This window comes from Plecotus auritus (assembly GCF_963455305.1).
Source record: "Plecotus auritus genome assembly, chromosome: 7".
Taxonomy (NCBI): Eukaryota; Metazoa; Chordata; class Mammalia; order Chiroptera; family Vespertilionidae; genus Plecotus; species Plecotus auritus.
Window position 1 is genome coordinate 82,343,299 of NC_137774.1, and position 23,624 is coordinate 82,366,922.

At 41.1% G+C, this 23,624-nt stretch overlaps 1 protein-coding gene across 1 annotated transcript in view; it reads left to right on the forward strand.

Moving 5' to 3' along the window:
- Positions 1-8,748: 8,748 nt before the first annotated feature.
- The window catches only part of RRN3 (RRN3 homolog, RNA polymerase I transcription factor), a 35,585-nt gene continuing 20,709 nt past the window's right edge, over positions 8,749-23,624 (forward strand). The window contains exons 1-9 of the mRNA XM_080678366.1: positions 8,749-8,906; positions 10,706-10,811; positions 12,109-12,165; positions 19,920-20,009; positions 20,119-20,248; positions 20,646-20,705; positions 21,027-21,090; positions 21,754-21,823; positions 22,914-23,012. Of these exons, the coding sequence (XP_080534492.1) occupies positions 8,818-8,906; positions 10,706-10,811; positions 12,109-12,165; positions 19,920-20,009; positions 20,119-20,248; positions 20,646-20,705; positions 21,027-21,090; positions 21,754-21,823; positions 22,914-23,012 (765 nt within the window). The 5' untranslated portion in view covers positions 8,749-8,817. The remainder of the gene's footprint in view (positions 8,907-10,705; positions 10,812-12,108; positions 12,166-19,919; positions 20,010-20,118; positions 20,249-20,645; positions 20,706-21,026; positions 21,091-21,753; positions 21,824-22,913; positions 23,013-23,624) is intronic.

Sequence of the window (23,624 nt, forward strand, 5' to 3'; positions counted from 1 at the left end):
GAGTGATATTTTCAACTCTGTCTTCTAATTCACTGATTCAATCCTCAGCTTCCCCTAATCTGCTGTGTATTCCTTCCAATATGTTCTTTATTTGTGTTATGTCATTCTTTATCTCAGACTGTTCTTTTTTCATAGTTACTATGTCTTTTTTCATACTGTTGAGCATTTTTAACACCTTTACTCTGAACTGTTTCAGATAAATTTCTTATCTCTACTTCATTTATCTCTTCTAGAGAATTCTCTAGTTCTTTCATTTGGGGGTTGTTTCTTTGTTTCCTCATTTTGGTTGTCTGTTTGGGTTTGTGACTATGTTTTATGTAGATCCTCTATACCAGTGATCGGCAAACTCATTAGTCAACAGAGCCAAATATCAACAGTACAACGATTGAAATTTCTTTTGAGAGCCAAAGTTTTTAAACTTAAACTTCTTCTAACGCCACTTCTTCAAAATAGACTCGCCCAGGCTGTGGTGTTTTGTGGAAGAGCCACACTCAAGGGGCCAAAGAGCCCCATGTGGCTAGCGAGTCGCGGTTTGCTGACCACTGTTCTATACCAATCGCTGGTCTGTGAGGTCCGAAAGGTTGGTGACTGCTGGTTTAAGGAACTTTGGAGCAGCGGTCGCCAACTGGTGGTCCGTGAGGTCTGAAAGGTTGGTGACTGCTGCTCTATACCCCTCAATCTCTAGTGCAGGACAGTGTTAAAGGATGTTTCTGACTAATTGGATCAGGCAAAGACTCAAAGCCTCCAGAGACCACTTCCACCTACAGACTGATAGGATTCTGACTTGAATTGCCCCCCAGGCAATCCTCCTCAGGTGTGGTGAGAGATTTTTTTCAATAGGGTGGGGCAGTTGCTTCTGCCTGGAGGCTAATTGTTACTTTTAATCTCTTAAGTGGCCTCAGGGCAAGGTGTTTTCCAATAGGGTGTGACATTGTCTCCCCCCCAGGCAAGTCAGGTGTCTGTGTGGGAAAGATGTCCTCCGCTGCATGAGGGAATGACTCAGCCCAGGAAACTTGGGGTGTCTGCCTTCTGAGCTCTATCCCCTGAGACCCCAGTCCTGTGTTCTGATCTCACAGCTCCAGTCCACTTCATCCCTCTGTCAGAGCACAAGGTACGTGGCTCCACAGGGAATTTTTGTGCATTGGCCCTTTAAGAGGGTGCCCGAACTTTCAGCTGCCACTCCCTGGCAGACAGCACCCCCCAGCTTTTCATAGCTAGACGTTATATGGGTATCCTCCGCAGTTTAGTGTTCTTTGCTGGGGAGCTCAGCTTTGGGATTAGATCCCAGAGTTCTCAGTGGCACCCTTCCGCCCAGTTGAGATATCTGACTTCAGTTGCTGTCTGTGGGTGCTGGGCCAGCCCTTTCCAGCCTCCGCCCCTCCTACCAGTCTCTGTGTGGTCTCTACCTTCGGTTCTTGAGTATCAGGGTTCTCTCCTATGAGTTTTCCATTGATTATTCAGGAAGCCTTTCCGTATTTCAGTTGTAATTCCAGTTTGTTCCTGGGAGCATGTCCGTGTAGCATCCTCCTACTCCGCTGCCATTTTTAATCTTCAGAAGTAAATTTTTAATTAAATGATTTAGTATGGTAAAAAATTTCCAGTACCATTATCTGATTAAACCATGGTGAATTGCTGTTAAATAATACATTACTTTTTCTAAAACTTAATATCCACTCAACTTAGATTGCTGTACCTTTTTGTCTTGCTTTGCAAAAGGACTAATATAGAGTAATTTGACTGTAAAGAAGAAAAAGGAATACATATTGGCATTACAAAGGGATTCCCAGACAATCATTTATTTATTTCAGGATTCTCATTTTGGCTGTGTTTTCAATTGATCCTCTTTATCGCAGCCACTACCACCTTCCTCCAAATGACTATCACCTCAACCCTGGACTGTTAACTAAAATCCTAAGAGATGGCCCCCTTTTCTATTCTTGCCATGAGGTCTTGCACATACTTAGTGATTCTTAGGTATCAACTCCATTATCACTTTCTCAGGGAAACTTCTTTGAACTCCCTGAAGAGGTAAATTCTGCCCATTCTAGAACCACAGAGCACCATGTGATCTCCTTCAAAGGACTTAATACATTTGTGAAATTCACAATATCAGTATATCATTTGTTAAATTGATCAATATCTGTTTCTCTCATTAGATGGCAAGTTCCATGAGGGCCAAGACCATTAGTATTATTATCTGCTGACCACATATCCCCAAATGCATGGCACAGAGCCTGGTACCTAGGTGTTCAATAGGTATTTGTTGTATAAATGAATGTAGATGTTAACTACTATTAGATTGAAAGCCTGTAGGAACAGATAAAGCTGAGGTTAGGTGTTTCTTACCAACCAAAGGCCAATTAGAAAGACAGATAAAGCTAATTTCTGAAATTGTGCTAATAAAACAATAGAAAATATGTTACTGCCCCAGCCAGTATGCTAAGTGGTTAGAGTATCATCCCATGAACAGGGATCTCAGGTTTGATTCCTGGTCAAGGGCACGTAGCTGGGTTGCAGGTTCGATCCCCGGCCCCATTTAGGGTTTGTGTGGGAGGCAACCGATACACGTTTCTCTCTCTCCTCCCTCTCTCCCTACCAATCTCTAAAAATCAATGGAAAAAATATCCTCGGTTGAGGATTAACTTTAAAAAAAGGAAAGAAAATATATTACTGACTCCTAACTTCAGCCAGATACAGTTGCCTTCTGAGGAATTGTGGGGGGGAAATTAAAGTATTTTTCTCTGTAGCATCCTTTTGGTAAAAAACTGAAAAACACTCCAAATAGGCATTAAACAGCATGAGGCTCTTGTGTATGACCACCAGAATAAAATGGTAAATGATTTTTTCTATGTCCCCCAATATTATTAAAGGAAAAATAAAAATGTTATGATTGTTTACAATATAATTTTGTGTATTACCAGTATGTTTTAATTTTTTTGTTCTCTAATTGTTTGAAATATGTTTTGTGTCTTTATTTGGACTAAAAGTTTACTAAGGCCATGCTTTATACCAATGGTTCTTAATTTTGGCAATATTGTTCCTCAGGAGCTATTTGGCATTTAAAGACATTTTTGCTTGTCACTATAGGGAGGAGGTGAATGCTGCTGCAGTGGGCAGAGGCCAGAGATGCTGCTAAACATTTTATAATACACAGGTCAGCCTCCTTCCTTCATAAAGCATTATCTGGTCCAAAATGTCAATACTCCCAAGGTACAGGGACAAGGAAGTCTCTAAATTAATGGTCTTTAGAGGGTACATGTATATATACATCTTTTTTTAAATCCTCACCCAAGGATATTTTTTCAGTTGATTTTTTTAGAGATAATAGAAGGCAGGGGGTGGGAGAGAGGGAGAGGAGAGAGAGAAAGAGAGAGGGAGAGGGAGGGGGGGAGAGAGAGAGAGAGAGAGAGAGAGAGAGAGAGAGAGAGAGAGAGAGAATGAATCATTAATGTAAGAGAGAGACATTAATTGGTTGCCTCCCCCACATGCACAACTGGGGAGCAGAGCTGGGCATTGAACCTACAACCAAGGTATGTTCCCTTGACCTGAAATCGAACCCTTGACCCTTCGATCTGAGGGCTGACACTCCAGCCACTGAGTCAAGCTAGCCAGGGCTACATCTTTTTTTTTTTTTTTTTTATCCTCACCCAAGGATATGTTTTTATTGATTTTTGAGAGAGAGAAAAGGGGAGAGATAAGAACATTGATGGGTTGCCTCACACATGTGCCCCCACTGGGGATCGAACCTGCAACTCAGTTATGTGCCCTGACCAGGAATCAAACCCAAGATACCCTGATGCACAGGATAACACTCTAACCACTGCATCATAGCAGCCATATATATATATATATATATATATATATATATATATATATATATATATATCTCCTATATAATAATGAGGTAATATGAAAATTGACCCTCATGCCCTCACATAAGATGGCTGCCCCCATGTGGTCAAAGATGGCCGCCACAAGATGGCCTGCAGGGGAGGGCAGTTGGGGGCTAACAGGCTGCAGGGGAGGGCAGTTGGGGGTGACCGGGCCTGCAGGGGAGGGCAGTTGGGGGGAACTGGGCCTGCAGGGGAGGGCAGTTGGGAGGGACCAGGCCAGCAGGGGAGGGCAGTTGGGGGTTACTGGGTCACCAGGGGATCAGTTAGGTGTCAATCAAGCTGGCAGGGGAGTGGTTATGGGGTGATCAGGCTGGCAGGTAGGTGAGCGGTTGGGAGCCAGCAGTCCCGGATTATGAGAGGGATGTCCGACTGCCAGTTTAGGCCTGATCCCAGCAGTTGGACATCCCCCGAGGGGTCCCAGATTGGAGAGGGTGCAGGCTGGGCTGAGGGACAACCCCCCCCCAGTGCACGTATTTCGTGCACCAGGCCCCATACACACACACACACACACACACACACACACACACACACACACATATATAATAGAGGAATATACAAATTGTTCAGGCCGCCGTCACAGTAACAGTAACGACCAAACAGCAGGCTGTGTGGGGCAACAAGGCCGGCAGGGGGATTAGTGAGGGATGACCAAATGACTAAACAGCAGGCTGCGTGGGGTGACCAGGCCAGCATAGGGGTTAGAAGAGGGACGACCAAACGACTGAACAGCAGGCTGCGTGGGGCGACCAGGCTGGCAGGGGAGGGCAGTTGGGGGTGACCAGGCCAGCAGGGTTGGGACAGTTAGGGGCAACCAGGTTCACAGAGGGGGGCAGTTGGGGGCAACCAGGCTGGTGGGACAGGCAGTAAGGGCAACCAGGCCAGTGGGGGGGCAGTTAGGGGTGACCAGGCCGGCGGGGGGGGGGGCAGTTGGGGGTGACCAGGTTGGCAGGGGGGTTAGTGAGGTGATGACCAAATGACTGAACAGCAGGCTGTGTGGGGCAACCAGGCTGGCAGGGGGGCAGTTGGGGGTGACCAGGCCAGCAGGGCGGGGGCAGTTAAGGGCAACCAGGTCCACAGAGGGGGGCAGTTGGGGGCAACCAGACCAGTGGGGGGGTGGGCAGTTAGGGGTGACCAGGCTGGCAGGATGGGAAGTTGGGGATGACCAGGTTGGCTGGGGGGGGGGCAGTTGGGGGCAACCAGGTTGGTGGGGGGGCAGTTAGGGACAATCAGGCAGGCAGGCAGGTAAGCAGTTAGGAGCCAGTGGTTCCGGATTGTGAGAGGGATGTCCAACTGCTGGTTTAGCCCCAACTGCCCCCACCCCTGTCAGCCTGGTCACCCCTAACTGCCCCCCCACTGGCCTGGTTGCCCTTACTGCCCCTCCCACCAGCCCGGGGATCGGGCCTAAACCAGCAGTTGGACATCCCCGAGGGGTCCCGGATTGGAGAGGGTGCAGGCTGGGCTGAGGAACCACCTCCCCCATGCACGAATTTTGTGCACCGGGCCTCTAGTATGTGTGTGTGTGTGTGTGTGTGTGTGTGTGTGTGTGTGTATAGATATCTTTATTTTTTTTAATATATTTTTTATTGATTTCAGAGAGGAAGGGAGACGGAGAGAGAGATAGAAACATCAATGATGAGAATCATTGATCAGCTGCCTTCTGCACGCCCCCTACTGGGGATCAAACTGCAACCCAGGCATGTGCCCTTGCCCGTAATCAAACCCGGGACCCTCCAGTCCGCAGGCCGCCGACACTCCATCCACAGAGCCAAACCAGCGAGGGCTATAGATATCTTTAATTATATAATTTATTAATGAATGGAGTTTTATAAAGATAATTGACTCATAATCATTGACTCTGGAAAAAGGAAAAAACCAAATGGGATATCTATTTTTAGTTTCACTATTTAGAAATTGTTGCTGTGGCTCTTCCCAACATTCAAGCATTTGAAAAACATTGTTGAGCATTTAGAATGACCCTTCATCCACAGCAAAGATTCATTGGAAGCTATTTGGCACAATATGACCTCATTTCTTTATCCTGGGTTAGAGAAGGGCACTTGCCGAAACTGGTTTGGCTCAGTGGATAGAGCGTCGGCCTGCAGACTGAAAGGTCCCAGGTTCGATTCCGGTCAGGGGCATGTACCTTGGTTGCGGGCACATCCCCAGTGGGAGGTGTGCAGGAGGCGGCTGATCGATGTTTCTCTCTCATCGATGTTTCTGGCTCTCTATCCCTCTCCCTTCCTCTCTGTAAAATATCAATAAAATATATTAAAAAAAAAGAGAGAGAGAGAGAGAGAAGGGCACTTGACCCAAACTTGACCAATGAGAAATTCTTTTCTGATGCTTTAAGGTATCCTTGTATGCTTAGAACAGATTTTCCTTTTATTGCTTAAGATAGCTTGAGATCGTTTCTGATCCTTTCAAGCCAAGAGGCTTTATATTTTATTTTTATTGATTCATAGAGGAAAGGAGGAGAGGGATAGAAACATCAGTGATGAGAGAGAATCATTGATTGGCTGCTTCCTGCACACTCCTTACTGGGGATTGAGCCTGCAACCTGGGCATGTGCCCAGACAGGGAATTGAACATTGACCTCCTGGTTCATATGTCAGTGCTCAACCTCTGAGCCATGCTGGCCAGGCTGAAGCCAAGAGGCTTTAACCAACAGAACTACTCTAGGGATAATTGTAAAATTCATCTCTAGGGGAAGACTACTCTTTTGAAAAAACAGCTTAATGGATCTACTTGGTATATGAAAGTAAAGCAAAAATTCATCCTGGAATGAAGAAGCTCAGGACAATTACGAACAACTGTAATTCACAGTGAGGTAACAGAATGACTACATTGTGGGCAAAGCTTCATCTTTGCAGGCAGCTTGCTAATGCTTGTTTGCTCTATTGTTTTGGGAAGTGGGGATGCCTTTATTTACTTTAATTTGATTTGGAGACAAAAAGAGATGGGACCCTAGAGAAGGCAAGACTGATAAAGAAGGCTTTTTTTTTTCCTGGCAAGATGAGTTGGCTCATGGAACCAGGTAACTGAGGAGAGGATCCCCAATGAAGGGACATGACCAAAGCTTTCCAACTGTGAATTATGCTATTTAGTTTTAAATTTTTCTTGCAAGCTCCGGCTTCCACTGAAAATATTTTTAAGCATGGCAACCTTGTCTTAGCTCTGCTTTGGAAAAATAAGGAAGGGTCTGTGCTCAAGCTTAAGAAGATATTGCTGGAAGTGTATATTGGCACAACTTTGGGAAGCTCTTGGACTGTTTCTTGTATACCCTTCACACTAACAATTCTACCTTTAAAAATTCTCACAAACAGGTTTTAGAACATACAAGAATATTCATAGCAATGTACATAATGGGGGAATGGAGAAAGGAAACTAAACGTTAGTGACAGGAAAATGGATATATAAATCATGGTATATTCTATATGACAGAGAAAATAAAATACAACTACATACAACAGGGATGGATTCTAGAAACAAAGTTGATTGAAAACAAGCAGCAATATAATACAGCATGAAAATAAGTTTATCAAGTTCAAAGACAAAAGTAAATAATGTGTTATCTAGGAATATATATGGTAATTACATAAAGACAAGTTAAATTATTTTTAAAAATCAGAATAGTGAATACTTTTGGAAGCAAGTGGGGAGAAGGTAGGATCTGGGAAGAGCACATAGAAGCTTCAATAATACAGGTTAATATTCTTTTTCATAAATTGGGTGGTACATTTTATGTTTTGTAATTTACATTAACATACTTTTTGTACATATCAGGCTTTTGTCCCCTTATTTTTTTCCATCACCATTTGTCCCCCTATACCCTTTTGTACCTTCCCCTTTTCCCCCTCCCCCATACATGTTAGACTTTTTTAAAAATGAAAGAATAAATTGTCAAATTGCTTGACAGTACAGAGTTATACTTCTGACAGTGCCAATGAACTCTGATTTAATTTTTTTTTCCTTTGGGGATGGAGGGGAAGAGATTCCCATTTAAACAGCTGTGTTGTAGCATCGTTGTGAGCTAGGGCACAATTTCCAATTCTGCCCAACATTCTGCAGGAACTCTAGGGTGAAGGAAGCAATAGTGGAGCATATGGAGACAGCAGAAAGACTTATTTTACACGTTGTAAAACAATATTGTTTTATATTTCACAAGTTGCTTCAGCTGATATAATGTACTTTTTTGATGGGTTTCCAAAGGTTGCATCACAGAGACCAAGGGGGAGTTGTCCCTCTTTCCCTCTGCTCCCAATTCTCCATACCTCACCACGTTCTCTTCCTTATGCCTGGAAGACCCTTCGCTGCTTTGTTGATCTGACTCGTGTACCTCCTTTAAAATTTTAAGTTCAAGGGCTAATGCCTCTTGGAAACTGTCTCCTCCCGCTCTTTGATTTCTCATCCTAGTATCATCACATTCTGAGGTTTTTGGGTAAGTCGCTTGGTCAAACCTCAGTTTCCGTGTGGATGAGATTATCTTGGGTGTCCTTGAGGATAGTGCAGTGGATATAGAGCTGTTTCCAGTGTCTAACCGTCTAATTCGAATCCCCTTCCCACTTTAATGTCTGAGGGTTTGAGTTCATCACAGTTTGACAGAGCATGCTTCAACTTCAAAAAGTTAATAGGAACCCAGCCACCGTTTAGCACCTCCCGGGTGTGCCGCTCTTCCTTTGGGTTCCTCAAAACTGGACGGGGCAGGTACTCCGGACTTCCCTTCTCCCAGAGCGCGCTAGAGGCCGCTTTAGGCCCCGCACCTCGCTGGGCCGAGAAAGCATTGGCGGCGCTCTAGCCCACGAGCTCACTCCGCTCTCCCCACGTGGGGTTCCCGATTGGCTGAAGGCCGCTTCCGGACCGAAGGCGGTACTAGAAGGAGCATGACTTCCGGCGCCAGGCGCAGTTGTCGCATTTGTCGGGCCCAATGGCGGCTCCACTGCTTCACACGCGGTTGCTTGGAGATGCAGCCGCTTCGGCCTCTGGAGTCAAGACGTTGCGCGCACCCAGGACTGGGTAAGAGTCCGGGCAGCTTCCTTCAGCGCTGCTGGGGCCAAATCCCAGGACCGGCATTAGGGGAGCGGATCTGAAAGGGCCTGGGACAGCCAAGTGGTGGTGGGGGCGGGGGGCGGGGAGAAGAGGGGAGAGGGTTACCTCCGGTTCTCAAGAGTAAGCCATGCTCCCTAAGTGGATACTAAAGGTGGGAGAGAGGCTGGAAAAATTAATCTATTTTCTGTTCCAGAGTCCCGTTTTCTCCTCACTGAGCTCCCTCCGTCATAGCGTCCTAGGCCTGGGTACTGCCTTGTGCCTTTAACACCTCCCTCCCACTTCTTCGTCTAGATTTGGAAAGTTTCCTAGACCTAGGCCATTTGGATTATCAGCGTAATGCTGACATTGATGGCAAATTGAATCTTATTTCTTTGTCTGAGATTTGCTTATCTAGACACATGTTTCACAGTCTCTATCTTGTTCAAATTTTTAAAATCCCTTACCCCCCTAAAATATTTTGGGGTTTAATTTCTTGAGAGTCAGTAGGATTTTATGTTTTTCACTAATCTGCTGTTTAAAAGAAGCAAACTTTGTAAAACACCTAGCGTAATATGATTCATTATGATATTTATTAAGCTCCTACCTACTGTTTTAGACACTGGGGAAAGTAGTCTGTCAAAAGACACAAAGTCACTAACCCCAACAGAGTACAGTCTGAGAAAGACAGTAAATAGATGAACAAGATAATTTCAGATAATGGTAACTGCAGGGAATAAATAAAACAGGGTGTTGAGCAGGGAGAGAGGGGATGGGTATTTCAGATTTCTGATGGGTAAGGCCTCTGACATTTGAACTTCAATTTGAATGAAGACAATTCAACCATGTATAGATCTGGGGAATGAGTGTTTCAGGTAGAGCAATGATTTACAACCGATGTGCTACAAGAATTTTAAAAACGTGTAATACTTGACTAGTCAGGACACTGACCTCTTTTCCTTTAGATTGTCACAAAAATTACAACACAATAGCCATCTGGTGTGAATGAATCAAAATTTTACCTTTTTTTAAAAAAATTATTTGTTTTTCAACATCATTTTTAAAAAAATCTTTACTTGAGGGTATTTTTCCATTGATTTTTAGAGAGAGGGAAAGACATAGAAATATTGATGAGAGAAACATGGATTGGTTGCCTCCTGCACGCGTGCATCCGGGGTACATGCCCTTGACTAGAATCAAACCTGGGACTCATCAGTCTGCAGGCCGATGCTTTATCCACTGAGCCAAACTGGCTAGGGCATTTACCTATATTTTTTGGTCAGATTGGCAAAAAGTATATATCTTGGTGTGTTTGCAGAATTTTAGTAATTAGTTTATGTGCTATGAGATGAAAAAGTTTGAAAATCACAGAGATGGAGGGAACAGCAAGTGAAACAGGAACCAGCTTGGCAAAGAATGGAAAGGACATTGACTGCAGCCTAGTAAGTAGTTGGAAATGAGGTCAGAGTGGTAGGAAGGGCCAGATTAATGAGGACCTTGAAGACCTCATTATGGAGTTTGGATTTGTATTCTAAGTGAAGTTGGAAACCTTTGGAAAGTTGAACATCAAGTAGCATGATCTGTTTTAAGTTTTTGAAATATTAGATCTCTGAGTGAAGAATGGATTGTTGGGGCATAAGAGTGGAAGCAGGGAGGCCAATTAAGCACGCGGTTTAGTGTGTGAGTGGATAGTATGTCTCACTGAATGATGATGGTTTGATAAATGTTGAGTTGTGATTTTTATCATTCTCTGTCATATACTTAATAGCTTGGTAATCTTGGTTGTACAGGATTTCAGATGTGCTTGAATTAGAGAATGATTTCTTCAACTCTCCTCCAAGAAAAACTGTTCGATTTGGTGGAACAGTCACAGAAGTCTTGCTGAAGTACAAAAAGGTAACAGATAACACATGAAGTTTGGTGCCCCCTGCCCCAGCTTTATTGAGATATAATTGACATTGAGGTTTGGTTTTTGTTGGTCAGAATACAAAGATAGCTATTATGTTCTTTAGTTAACATAATAACATGAATTTTAGATATATATCTTGAAATCAAATATTTAATAATAGCATGATGCTGTCAGCTCAAAATTAGAGTAATAATTTCTTGCTGAAGTTTCACCTCTTCAGCTGCTTTATTTACATGCTTTGTTTTTTAGCAAGTGCTAGAGTAAAAACACCATAGAACATAGCATTTAACTTCTTAAGGAATTATTAAAGCATTACTTGGAACAATATACCAGCTCTGTTAATAGGGATATTTGGGGTTTATTTTTGTGTTAATTTAAAAGTGATTCCACTAAGTCTCAGCAATGGAGGAAAAATATGAATGATTTGTTTTATTTAAATTGAGGTATAATTGACATATAATGACTATTTTATATGTAATGCCCATTTATATCCATATATGTGAGTGGATAGTATCAACTATCATTCAAATGTCAGTACACAAGTATACCTATTTAAATTACTTTTTTTTTTTTTTAAATATATTTTATTGATTTTTTACAGAGAGGAAGGAAGAGTGATAGATAGTCAGAAACATCGATGAGAGAGAAACATCGACCAGCTGCCTCCTGCACACCTCCCACTGGGGATGTGCCCGCAACCAAGTTACATGCCCTTGACCGGAATCGAACCTGAGACCCTTCAGTCCGCAGGCTGACGCTCTATCCACCGAGCCAAACCGGTTTTGGCTAAATTACTTTTTTTTAAACGAGGTTTTAATGATTTTAGAGAGAGAGGAAGGGAGGGAGAGAGAAACATCGATTGGCTGCCTCTTGCATTCCCCCTACTGGGGTTTGAGCCTACATCCTAGGCATATTCCCTGACTGGGAATCGAACCTGTGACTTCCTGGTTCATAAGTCAACGAACGCTTAACCACTGAACATACCAATTGGGCTAATTTTTTTTTTTTTTTTTGGTAAGAGAACATTTATTGGGTAAATTACAAATAGAAAAAGTAATTCCTAGAATAAATTGCTTTTTAATTGTCACTTTCTTTTTTCCAAGGCCCCTAGCTCCACTAATATGCATTTTTAAATTTCTGTGGATTTTTTTCCACAATTGATGAGTGGAAGTTACAATGTTTCTTTTGTAATTTCATCAGATACTAAGATACAGTTAAAGGCCCTTTGATCTTCAGTAGAAAACTAAAGCAAGTAAAACTTAATTTTCCCCCCTTCTTGTTAAGGGTGAAACAAATGACTATGAGTTGTTGAAGAACCAGCTGTCAGATCCAGACATAAAGGTAATTAATTTTATGTTTGATCATTATCAAAGTTGTTGCCACTTAGGACAGATGTTAGTTTGCACTTCTGTTTGATCCTATTCCATCGTTTAAAACCTATTCCCGCTGTGATCCCATCTTTTTTTTTAAGATTGTTTTTTGTCCTCATCAGAGGATATGTGTTTTTTAAAAAATATATATTTTTACTGATTTCAGAGAGGAGGCTTTGAACCTACAACCTGGGAATCAAAGCTACAATCTTTTGATCAACATGATGATACTCGAACCAACTGAGTCACCTGGCCAGGGTGGATCCCATCTTATTTCAATCCAGTGGTTCTAAATTAAGGGCAGTTTCACTCCCTTATTTTTTTATTTTTATCCTCATCCGAGGATATTTTTTCCGTTGATTTTTAGAGTAGAAGGGGGGCGGGGTGGGACATTGATGTGAGAGTGACACATCGATTGGCTGCCTCCCCAACCGAGGCCAGGGATTGAACCTGCAACCCAGGTACATGTCCTTGACTGGGAATCAAACCATGACACTTAGGTCCATGGCTGATGCTCTAACCATTGAGCCAAACCAGCTAGAGCCAACCCCTTCTTTTATACAGTGATAAAGGAGACAGTTTTGGTTGTCATAACAGGAGGAAGATAAGGGTGCTACTGGCCTCTAGTGAGTGGATGACAGGTAGTTGCTAAACATTCTACAATGCACAAGGCAGCCTTCCACAACAAAGAATTATCCAGACCAAAGAGTCAGTAGTCCCAAGGGTGAGAAACCCTACTTTAAACTTTCCTAACACCTCTTTTCCTCTATGCTGTAGGTAACTCTCATGTCTCTCCAATACAAAAACAAAACAAAGAAACAACAAAAGATGACTTGTCTTTCAAGCTGCTACTCTTTCAGTGTTTCAGAGTTCAAGATATAGTATATACCTGTCACGTAGTAACAATTCAACACATTTTGTTTCCCTTTTCTTCCTTTATTGTCCAATATTGGAAAGAATCCTCTATTATCATGACAGTGGTAGTCAGATTGCCTGGGATAAAATTCCAAGGCCACTGTTATCCAGGGTGTGATCTCGGACAAGTTATTTAATCTCTCTGTTTTTGCCTCCTCTATGTAAACCAGTAGAAGGTTTTTAAACATAGAGGTGTTAAGAGGATCCAGTGAGTTAATATATGAGAAGCATTTACTAGTAGAACAGGCCCTCACTCAAATTAAGGGCTTTGTAATTGTTAGCTGTTATTCCTGCTGATGATTTGCACTTTCTCATTTCCCATTCATGGTTAAGGCCACTGCTATAATTACTATGAAAAGATTACCAGTGATTTCTTACATACTGATTTTGATGGGCTTTTATTTTTATTTTTATTTTTTATTGATTTCAGAGAGGAAGGGAGAGGGAGAGAGATAGAAACATCAATGATGAGAGAGAATCATTGATGGGCTGCCTCCTGCACGCCCCCTATTGGGGATCGAGCCCACAACCCAGGCATGTGTCCTTGACTGGAATCAAACCTGGGACCCTTCAGTCGGCACGCTGATGTTCTATACACTGAGCCAAACCGGTCAGGGCTGGGTTTTGTTTTTGTTTTTTTCAAGCCTCATACTCATTCATTATAGTAGTTGATACTTGGCCACCTACTCCTTGAAACCTCTCCTTTAGTTTCTATGTCTTCCTACTACTTACCTCTATTATTCTCCCACTGTATAGATTCTTCCTGTGTGATCTCCTTATACTTTTAATAGCTTTGAAATCTATTTGTTCCTGTAACTACCAAATTTATATCTACAGTAGGTCCTCGGGTTACATTGGAGATCCGTTCCTACGGCGCTATGTAACGTGATTTTCGCCGTAAGTCGGAACCCACCCACATAAGCACCTACGTCACTCACATGGAGCATATACACAGCAGTAATGAAGTGAAACAGTAAAAAAAATTAAAAGATAACAATTCCTGACCTTTACTTGTGGTAAATAAATAATAAAAAACATAAAGCACGTATGTACATATGTCGAAATGACGGAACTTTTTTTTTATAAATAAATGGGAGATGGCGATGTAACCACGAAATGATGTACGTCTAGTCCAGTGGTCGGCAAACCGCAGCTCTTTGGCCCCTTGAGTGTGGCTCTTCCACAAAATACCATGGCCTGGGCGAGTCTATTTTGAAGAAGTGGCGTTAGAAGAAGTTTAAGTTTAAAAAATTTGGCTCTCAAAAGAAATTTCAATCGTTGTGCTGTTGATGTTTAGCTCTGTTGACTAATGAGTTTGCTGACCACTGGTCTAAACCAACGTAACCTGAGGACTGTCTGTATAGCTCTTATTGCTCTTGTGGGCTCTATACTTATTTCTTAACTGCCAGCCCACAAGTGTTACATGTGCCCCAAACTTAACATTGTTTCTCTTCCAAACTTACTCCTTCTGAAGCCTTCTTTATGTACTTAAGTAACCTATTGCTCACCTTTTGTTGTTTTTAAATATATTTTTATTGATTTCAGTGATGAAAGGAGAGGGAGAGAGAGATAAAAAACATCAATGATGAGAGAGAACTATTTATTGGCTGCCTCCTGTATGCCCCCTACTGGGGATTGAACCCGGAACCTGGGAATGTGCCGTGGCAGGGAATAGAACCATGACCTCCTGGTTCATAGGTCGACGCTCAACCACTGAGCCAAGCTGGCCGGGCTCACCTGGTTCTTGAGCTAGGAACCTTGCAGGCTTTGTGGTCTCTCACCCTCATATCCTTTGGGGGATAAAAATCTTTTGAGTCTTGTTTTGTGGTTGTTCTCTTGTCTAGATTCCTTCAATAATGTCTTTAGTGGTCTTCAGGTTCCAATTCTCCTCTATCTCACCCTCCATTAAAATTTTTTTATCCTCAATAGTGCAACCTAAATGAGCTCCAAAGCACATGTCATTACTCTACTGTACATACTTATGTATATACTAGAGGCCTGGTGCACAAAATTTGTGCACAGGTAGGGTCCCTAGGCCTGGCCGGAGATCAGGGCCGATCTGTGGGGTGACCGGCACTGGCACCTGCCTTGGCTGGCCTGGGGCCTGCAGGTGGGGGCAGCTCCTGCATTGAGCATCTTCCCCCTGATGCTCAGTGCACATCATAGTGACCGGTTGTTCCGCTGTTTGGTCAATTTGCATATGAGGCTTTTATTATCCTATATAATAAAAGGCTAATATGCAAATAGACCAAACAGCGGAACAACTGGTCGCTATGATGCGCACTGACCACCAGGGGGCAGATGCTCAACATAGGAGCTGCCCCCTGGTGGTCAAAGTGCTCCCACAGGGGGAGCGCTTCTCAGCCAGAAGCCGGGCTCACAGCTGGAGAGCGCAGTGGCAGTGTCAGGAGCCTCTCCAGCCTCTGCGTCAGTGCTAAGGATGCCTGACTAATGGCTTAGGCCTGCTCCCCTAAGTCATCAGTTGGACATCCACTGAGGGCTCCTGGACTGTGAGAGGGTGCAGGCCAGGCTGAGGAATCCTCCCTCCCCCCACCGAGTGCACGAATTTTGTGCACCAGGCCTCTAGTATAGGATATAAAAGGCTAAGTGATCAGTCAACCAGCTGGTAGGTATGACGTGCACTGACCACCAGGGGGGCAGATGCTCAATGCAGGATCTGCTGAGCGACAGCAACTTTGCGGAGTGCCTTCTTGCACTCTGGGACCTCTTGGGGATGTCGGTCTGCAGGTTTACCCAGGCCAAGCCTAGGGACCCACTCCACCTGCCAGAGGGACCCTGCTCACTCCACAGACAGCCCTTCAAGCTGCAGCACCGCCCCAGGTGTGGCTGGCCGGGGAGGCACCATAGGAGGTTGGCTCCAGGGTGTGTCTGACCTGTCTCACTCAGTCCTGCTGGCCACCTTCTAATTAATATCCTTCTAATGTGTACAAATTTGTGCACCAGGCCTCTAGTTGAAGAATAAAGGACCAAGTTCTTTGTATGGCCTATCGTATTTTTTTAATGTTCAATCTCATTAGATACTTCATTTCATACTTCTTTTCATCTTTATGCCTTTCTATGTGCCTTTTCTCTCTGGCTGCAAGAGGTTCTCTGTATCTGGCTAGCTTTGTGACTGAAGGCAAATTACTGCACTTCTGTGCCTCCATGTCCCCCATCCATAACATGGGAACCAATGGGAATGCCTAACTAAAGGAGTGGTTGTAAGGATTAAATGAGTTAATATATGTTAATGTCTTAGAACAGTGCCTGGCACAAAGTATAATATTAGTGTTTACTATTACAGGTGTTCCTCAACTTATAATGGTATTCAGCCCCATTGTAAGTTGAAAATACCTTAAGTCAAAAATGGATTTAATACACCGAACACCTTAGCTTGGCCTGGCCTACCTTAAACATGCTCAGAATACTTACAACAGCCTGCAATTGGACAAAATCATCTTGCTACTGTTGCCCAGCTTTATGCCGCATATCACTAGCCTGGGAAAAGATCAAAGTTCAAGATTTGAAGTATGGTTTCTACTGAATGTATATGTCATCATTGGGAAGTCAAAAAATTGTAAGTCAAATTATCATAAGTAGGGGACCACCTGTAATATTACGGTAATTTACAAAATTCCTAGTCTTTGAAGTCCAGCTAAAATGTCATCTGTAATGGAACTTCCCCTGGTTCTCTCTAAGCACGTGGTGGTTCATTCAGTCCATTCCCCACACTTCCAGCAGATCTTTCTAATTGAAAATCTGTCTTACAAGGACTTCAGTGGTTTAACTGGCCCCTCCAGGCTCCCCAGGTTTATCTATCTATTGTCTTGCTCTCCATGTCCTCCAGCCATACTGAACTACCTCTGTTTTTTTATAAACATACTTTTCCCTGTGTAAGGAATCTAGCCCCCCAAGCACACTCTTTTTAAAGACAGCAGAAGCATCACTTCCTGAGGGCTTTCCCTGACCTATGTTTTCTTTCAAAGTACAAAGGACCATTTCTTTGTGTTCCTCTGTATTTTTAAAAATATATATTTTTATTGATTTCAGAGGGGGAGACAGAGATAGAAACATCAATAAGAGAGAGGATCATTGATCATGCTGCCTCCTGCACAACCACCGCTGGGAATCGAGTCCACAACCAGGGCATGTACCCTGACTGGGAATCGAACCATGACCTCCTGGTTCATAGGACAGTGCTTGACCACACCATCTAGGCTGTATTCCACTGTATTTTATGTCAGCATTTCTCATCCTTGGTATCTTTTTTTCTTTTTTTTTAAAATATATTTTATTGATATTTCACAGAGAGGAAGGGAGAGGGATAGAGAGCTAGAAACATCGATGAGAGAGAAACATTGATCAGCTGCCTCCTGCACACCTCCCACTGAGGATGTGCCCGCAACCAAGGCACATTCCCTTGACCGGAATCGAACCCGGGAACCTTCAGTCCGCAGGCTGACGCTCTATCCACTGAGCCAAACCGGTTTTGGCGTCATCCTTGGTATCTTGACATACGGATAATCACATCAGTTGGGTCTAAGTTAGTTCAGAGGGGTGTTGCAAGTAATTTGCTTCTGATAATATCTCAGTACTAAAGCACGAAAGTCTGACTGGTTTATTTTTAAAAATGGAGTAGTTTAAGTGTTATCCTTATAATTTTGTTGTACGTGGTTTTTTGTTTTTTTGTTTGTTTGTTTTGTTTTTTTATGGGAAAGAGATAGGATAGAGCTAACTCATTTTATTTGCAAGTAACTCAGCTGGTCTTTGCTCAGGTGGTGGTGAGCCACCATTAATATTACCCTACATGGTTGTGGACATTATAAAATTACCATATAGCAAATGAGTTGTGATTTACTTTATTTTACTGGCAGCTTACTTTGGGGTTTCATCAGAAAATAGTCTAATTGAAGTTTGTCACATAGCACATAGAAAGCAGTAGAGGTTGAATAAAGGTGAGGAAAAGGTGGTGCAAGGCATTGTGAGAGAGTAGGTGGAGCTTAAGCTTTGACCCAGACAGACAGCTTTAAACCTGGGTCTTTATTGGCTTCTTGGTTGGGCAAGTTGCTTAGTAATCTCTCTTTTCCTGAACTGTAAATCCTTTTGCAGTATTGGTAGTATTAGGAAAAAATATATATGTGTGGGATTGAGCACCATGCCTGGCACCTGGTGTGTTCTCACTAAATGATACTCTCTATAAAATAGTCTATAACTGTTGGTACAATCCTGTCTTTTTTTTTATTTTATTGATTTTTACAGAGAGGAAGGGAGAGGGATAGAGAGTTATACACATCGATGAGAGAGAAACATCAATCAGCTGCCTCCTGCACACCCCCTACTGGGGATGTGCCCGCAACCAAGGTACATGCCCTTGATTGGAATCGAACCCGGGACCCTTCAGTCCGCAGGCCAGTGCTCTATCCACTGAGCCAAACTGGTTAGGGCACAACCCTGTCTTTTTTTTTTTTTTTTTAATATATTTTATTGATATTTTACAGAGAGGAAGGGAGAGGGATAGAGAGCTAGAAACATCGATGAGAGAGAAACATCGATCAGCTGCCTCCTGCACACCTCCCACTGGGGATGTGCCTGCAACTAAGGTACATGCCCTTGACCAGAATCGAACCCGGGACCCTTCAGTCCGCAGGCTGACGCTCTATACACTGAGCCAAACCGGTTTCGGCACAACCCTGTCTTTTAATAGTGTATCACTCTAGGTACAACACTGTACTGCTTTTGTTTATTAGAGCTCTTTCCCTACTGAGTCTTAATCTGCATTAACCGTTTTTCTTTAAAAAATGGGGGCTATTAGTTTTTTCTAGTGTATGTTGTATATATGCATGAATATAAACTATACTTTATGTAACTTGATACTATATTTTATTCATGGCTTATTTTTCTTTTCTTTTTTTAAAATATACCCATGTGTTAAAGTTTAATTTAATTTTCAGACTTGTCAAAGATCTCTCTTTTCATTTAGCAGTTTTTTTCCATGTCATTAAGAGTTGTGAACAATAATTTTATTGCCTGAAAAATATTTCATGGAGTAGTGGAATCATCATTAACATATAACATATCTTTTTTTTAAAATATATTTTATTAATTTTTCACAGAGAGGAAGGGAGAGGGAGAGAGAGTTAGAAACATCGATGAGAGAGAAACATTGATCAGCTGCCTCCTGCACACCCCCCACTGGGTATGTGCTCGCAACCAAGGCACATGCCCTTGACCGGAATCGAACCCGGGACCCTTGAGTCCATAGGCTGACGCTCTATCCACCGAGCCAAACTGGTCAGGGCAACATGTAACATACCTTGATACATTTAAATCCAATGTCAGATTTGGTTGAGAAAATTTTATATTTATTGATGACTCTAGTTAATCAGCTTAGACTCAATATTACCAATATGCTTTCATGTCAGCATGAATATAGAGGAGATAGAGGTCCTTGTGGTCTTACAATATTTGAATATTTAAATCTGCAAGTCCCAGGTAGCAAAGTTTGAGGGGTTTTCAACCTTTTTAGGGCAAACAAAAGTGATGAGAAGAAAGTATTACATTTAATTTCCTCCCTCCCTATGTAAAAGTTACTACAAAATTTTTTTCTAAAATTAGAAAATTGATTGTAACATCTTTTTCCAGTTTGATACAAACTAAGAAATTTTCATCTCGATTTTGGCTTAAATTCAAGTTTGTGACTTTTTCTAATGTAATTATTATTGATAGGTGATTGGTGTAAGGTAGATATCATCTTCTCTGATATTTTAGAGGATTTATGATTTTGAAAGTATTTTTTTTGTTTAACTTAAGGATGACCAGATCATTAACTGGCTGTTAGAATTCCGCTCTTCTATCATGTACTTGACCAAAGACTTTGAGCAGCTTATCAATATTCTCTTGGTAAGTTCACCATTTATTTCACTGACTAGTATGTAATTCAGTACTTTGAAATATTATTTATTGCATCAGTGAAATGTTTCTTTTGTCTTTCTCTTCCTCCTGTCTCTAGAGATTGCAGTGGTTGAATAGAAGTCAGACAGTGGTGGAGGAGTATTTGGCTTTTCTTGGTAATCTTGTATCAGCACAGACTGTGTTCCTTAGACCATGTCTCAGCATGATTGCTTCTCATTTTGTACCTCGTAAGTGGTTCTTCTTTGCTTGCTTTGGTTTTTCACTTTTTAAATATCTCTATTAAAATACTACCTTCCAAATAACACTTTGGAGATCGTGCCACCATTGACGATTCCAGAACACATGTTGGCAGCAGTTCTGGTACATCTCTGTTCCCTATACTGCAGAAATGTTTAGGTTTGTTTGTCGCTGTGATTTTTATGAGTTGTAATTTACTTTAGTGAACTTCTGGCGAAGTCTTAGAACTTAGGAATTTTTAGTTGTTTAAAAACTATAAAGTTACTTGACTTTTTTTTCTCCAGATTATAAATTTAATCATTATGCTAGTTTAGATCATGGAAAAAAATCACTTTTTCGTATAGATCAATGACAGGAGAATAACATATTTTGTTTTTCCTTCAAAAGCCCGAGTGGTCATTAAGGAAGGTGACGTAGATGTTTCCGATTCTGATGACGAAGATGATAGTAAGTATAAAGTGTATTAAAGCAAAAAATAAATGCTGTGTCTTAGAGAATGCATGTTGAATGATAAAGTTTAATAGCAATCTTAATGGAACCTTTGCTTTATATTGAGCACTAACATGCAATTAATTGCCCTTAATGCATTAGTTACATAATTAGTCCACTTATTCTTCATTGATAGTTGGCTATGGAGAAAAATATTGAAATTATTATTTTGCTGATAAATGATTCAGTTTTGGTTACAGGTGCTTTTAGTTTCCAGTACATAATTTTTCAGTTTTCAATTTTACTTTGATGATCATGCTCTCATTTTTTGTCTTGTAGATCTTCCTGCAAATTTTGACACTTGTCACAGAGCCTTGCAAATAATAGCAAGATATGTCCCATCGTGAGTATACTTTGGTTACTTATTTTGAATCAAGAAAATTGCAATCAATTAGTAGGAAACTAAAACTTGTTTATAGAAGCAAAATTCAAGTTGTGTGCTGCATGTTTTTTGTATCCTGTTGCTATAACATCACATTCTAACAAAAAAAAAAATGGCATTTTAGTTCTTTATTCACTGTCTTTATTTTTAAAAACTTGCATGCAAATTCCTCCTCCAAGTTATGTATAATGGTTGGAATTTTGCTTTTATTTTCAACAGGTAAGATATCCAAAAATTTTCAGTGAGCGACCTCTCTGTTTTTGTGTCATGCCATTTGAATAAAAATTGCAGTTCTAAGAAAGCTTTTAAGTTGTGTGGGTTTCTTTTGGAGGGGTGGACTTCAAGTTCCCCCTAAGTTTATTTGCTAACTTTTAAAAAGTCTAAGTTGATAATTTGCTTTTGTAAAAAAAATGAATTCCCCTTTAATATGCTGTTGATATCAAAGGTTATAGAAGCTTATTTTCCCATATTTACAGATTTTCTGTGAAGGCATGCATTAATTTTATGTTCTAATTGCTTGAGGTAGGCGTTACTGTTTGCCTCATGTATCCACATTTGTGTTTACAATGGAAATGCTCCCTTCCAAGACAGCACTAACATGGATTGGTTGTTTTTTTTTAATAGGACACCATGGTTTCTAATGCCAATACTGGTAGAAAAATTTCCATTTGTTCAAAAATCAGAGAGAACATTGGTAAGAAATATTTTCATGGGGGAAATAATGGAAAAATTGTTTTATGTGATTTGGTTTTAGATGCTGTTAGATCTAAGAATTTGACTCAAATTTCTTTCTTAGCAAGTGACTGAGTATCCCCAGTGCCACTTTGATTCCTATGTGCATCTCAGGGGCCCATTTCAAAAATATCTGAATAGGCTTAATGATTTTACAGATAAAAATTACTAGAAGGTAATAGGTCATATATTATCAATGGAAATACACCTTATTTGAACATGAAGACAGAGCCTTCTATTAGGTGAATTCTGTTTTAAGTTTAACCTCTTCCTTTCCAAGTTTTAGGTCATCTGTGTTGTTTACAATAACTAATAGAGGTTCCTTTCTAAGCATACATTACTTTTTCCTAAGTAAGTTATTACAAGCATTAAATAAGGAGTTGGTAAATTTTGCTAATGTTTGTGATAGTCTGCTTTAAGAGGAATATTATAAATTCTGTATCTCTTATGAACATAGGTGCAGAAGTTCTCAACAAAGTAATTAGAACCTGAATCTAGCAAAAGATAAAAAGAATTGTGCACCATGACCAAGTGAAATGTATTCTAGGAATACAAGAATGTCTAGAATAGGTAAATTCATAGAGACAGAAAGTAGACTAGTGGTTACCAAGGGCTGGGGAGAGGTACTTGACTAAAAGATAACAGGGTTTCTTTTTAGGGTGATGAAAATGGTCTACAATTGATTATGGTGATGGTTGCGCAATTCTGAATATACTAAAAACCTTTGAACTGTACACTTTAAGTGGGTGAATTGTATTATGAACTATATATATATATCAAAAAACCTATTTTAATAATACTGTAGAAGTATGTAAATTACAAATTAATTTTATTGGTGGTAATTTGATTAATTATACCGAACTACATATTGACATGGCAACAGGCTACCGCTATATACAGGCAGACACTGAATATATAAACAGTATAGTTTCTATGTTACTAGATGATCTATTTTTTCTATTTCAGTAATTGGAAATAAAGATTGTGTAAAGATGCTTTTCTTACATAACTGAAACATTCTCTGTTGAAATGTTTATTTTTTCATATTTTAGGAATGTTACGTTCATAACTTACTAAGAATTAGTGTATATTTTCCAACCTTGAGGCATGAAATTCTGGAGCTTGTCATTGAAAAGCTACTCAAATTGGATGTAAGTATTTAATAATATGTTTTCTCCTTGATTTTTCTTTATTAAATATATTTGTTATAATCATAATATGTAAACAGTAGTAGCACCAATGGAAAAGAATCCATAGTTCCACTTTTGATTCATTTATTTGTACATTTCTTGAAATTCATCGAAGTGCTGGGGGTTATAGACAGTCCCATCTCTCATGGTTGGGGCACATGGCATTAATTAGACAGTTACACCAATATAAAAATGTAGTTGAGGTAAATGTTATGAATGAAACACACACATTGCTATGACCTGGGAAATCTGATTTAATCATGAGTCAGGAAAGCATTTAAAGAGGCCTGCAATAAGGTGCAATAGGAATGAAAGAAAGTGGATTCTCTTTTTTTTTTTTTAATTTAATATTTATTGTTCAGATTATTACAATTGTTTCTCCTTTTTCCCCCCATAGCTCTCCTCCACCTGGTTACCACCCCACCCTCTGCCCTTACCTCCCTCCCACTGTCCTCATCCATAGGTGTAAGATTTTTGTCCGGTCTCTTCCCGTACCCCCCACACCACTTTCCCCCTGAGAATTATCAATCCACTCCCATTCTATGCCCCTGATTCTATTATATTCACCAGTTT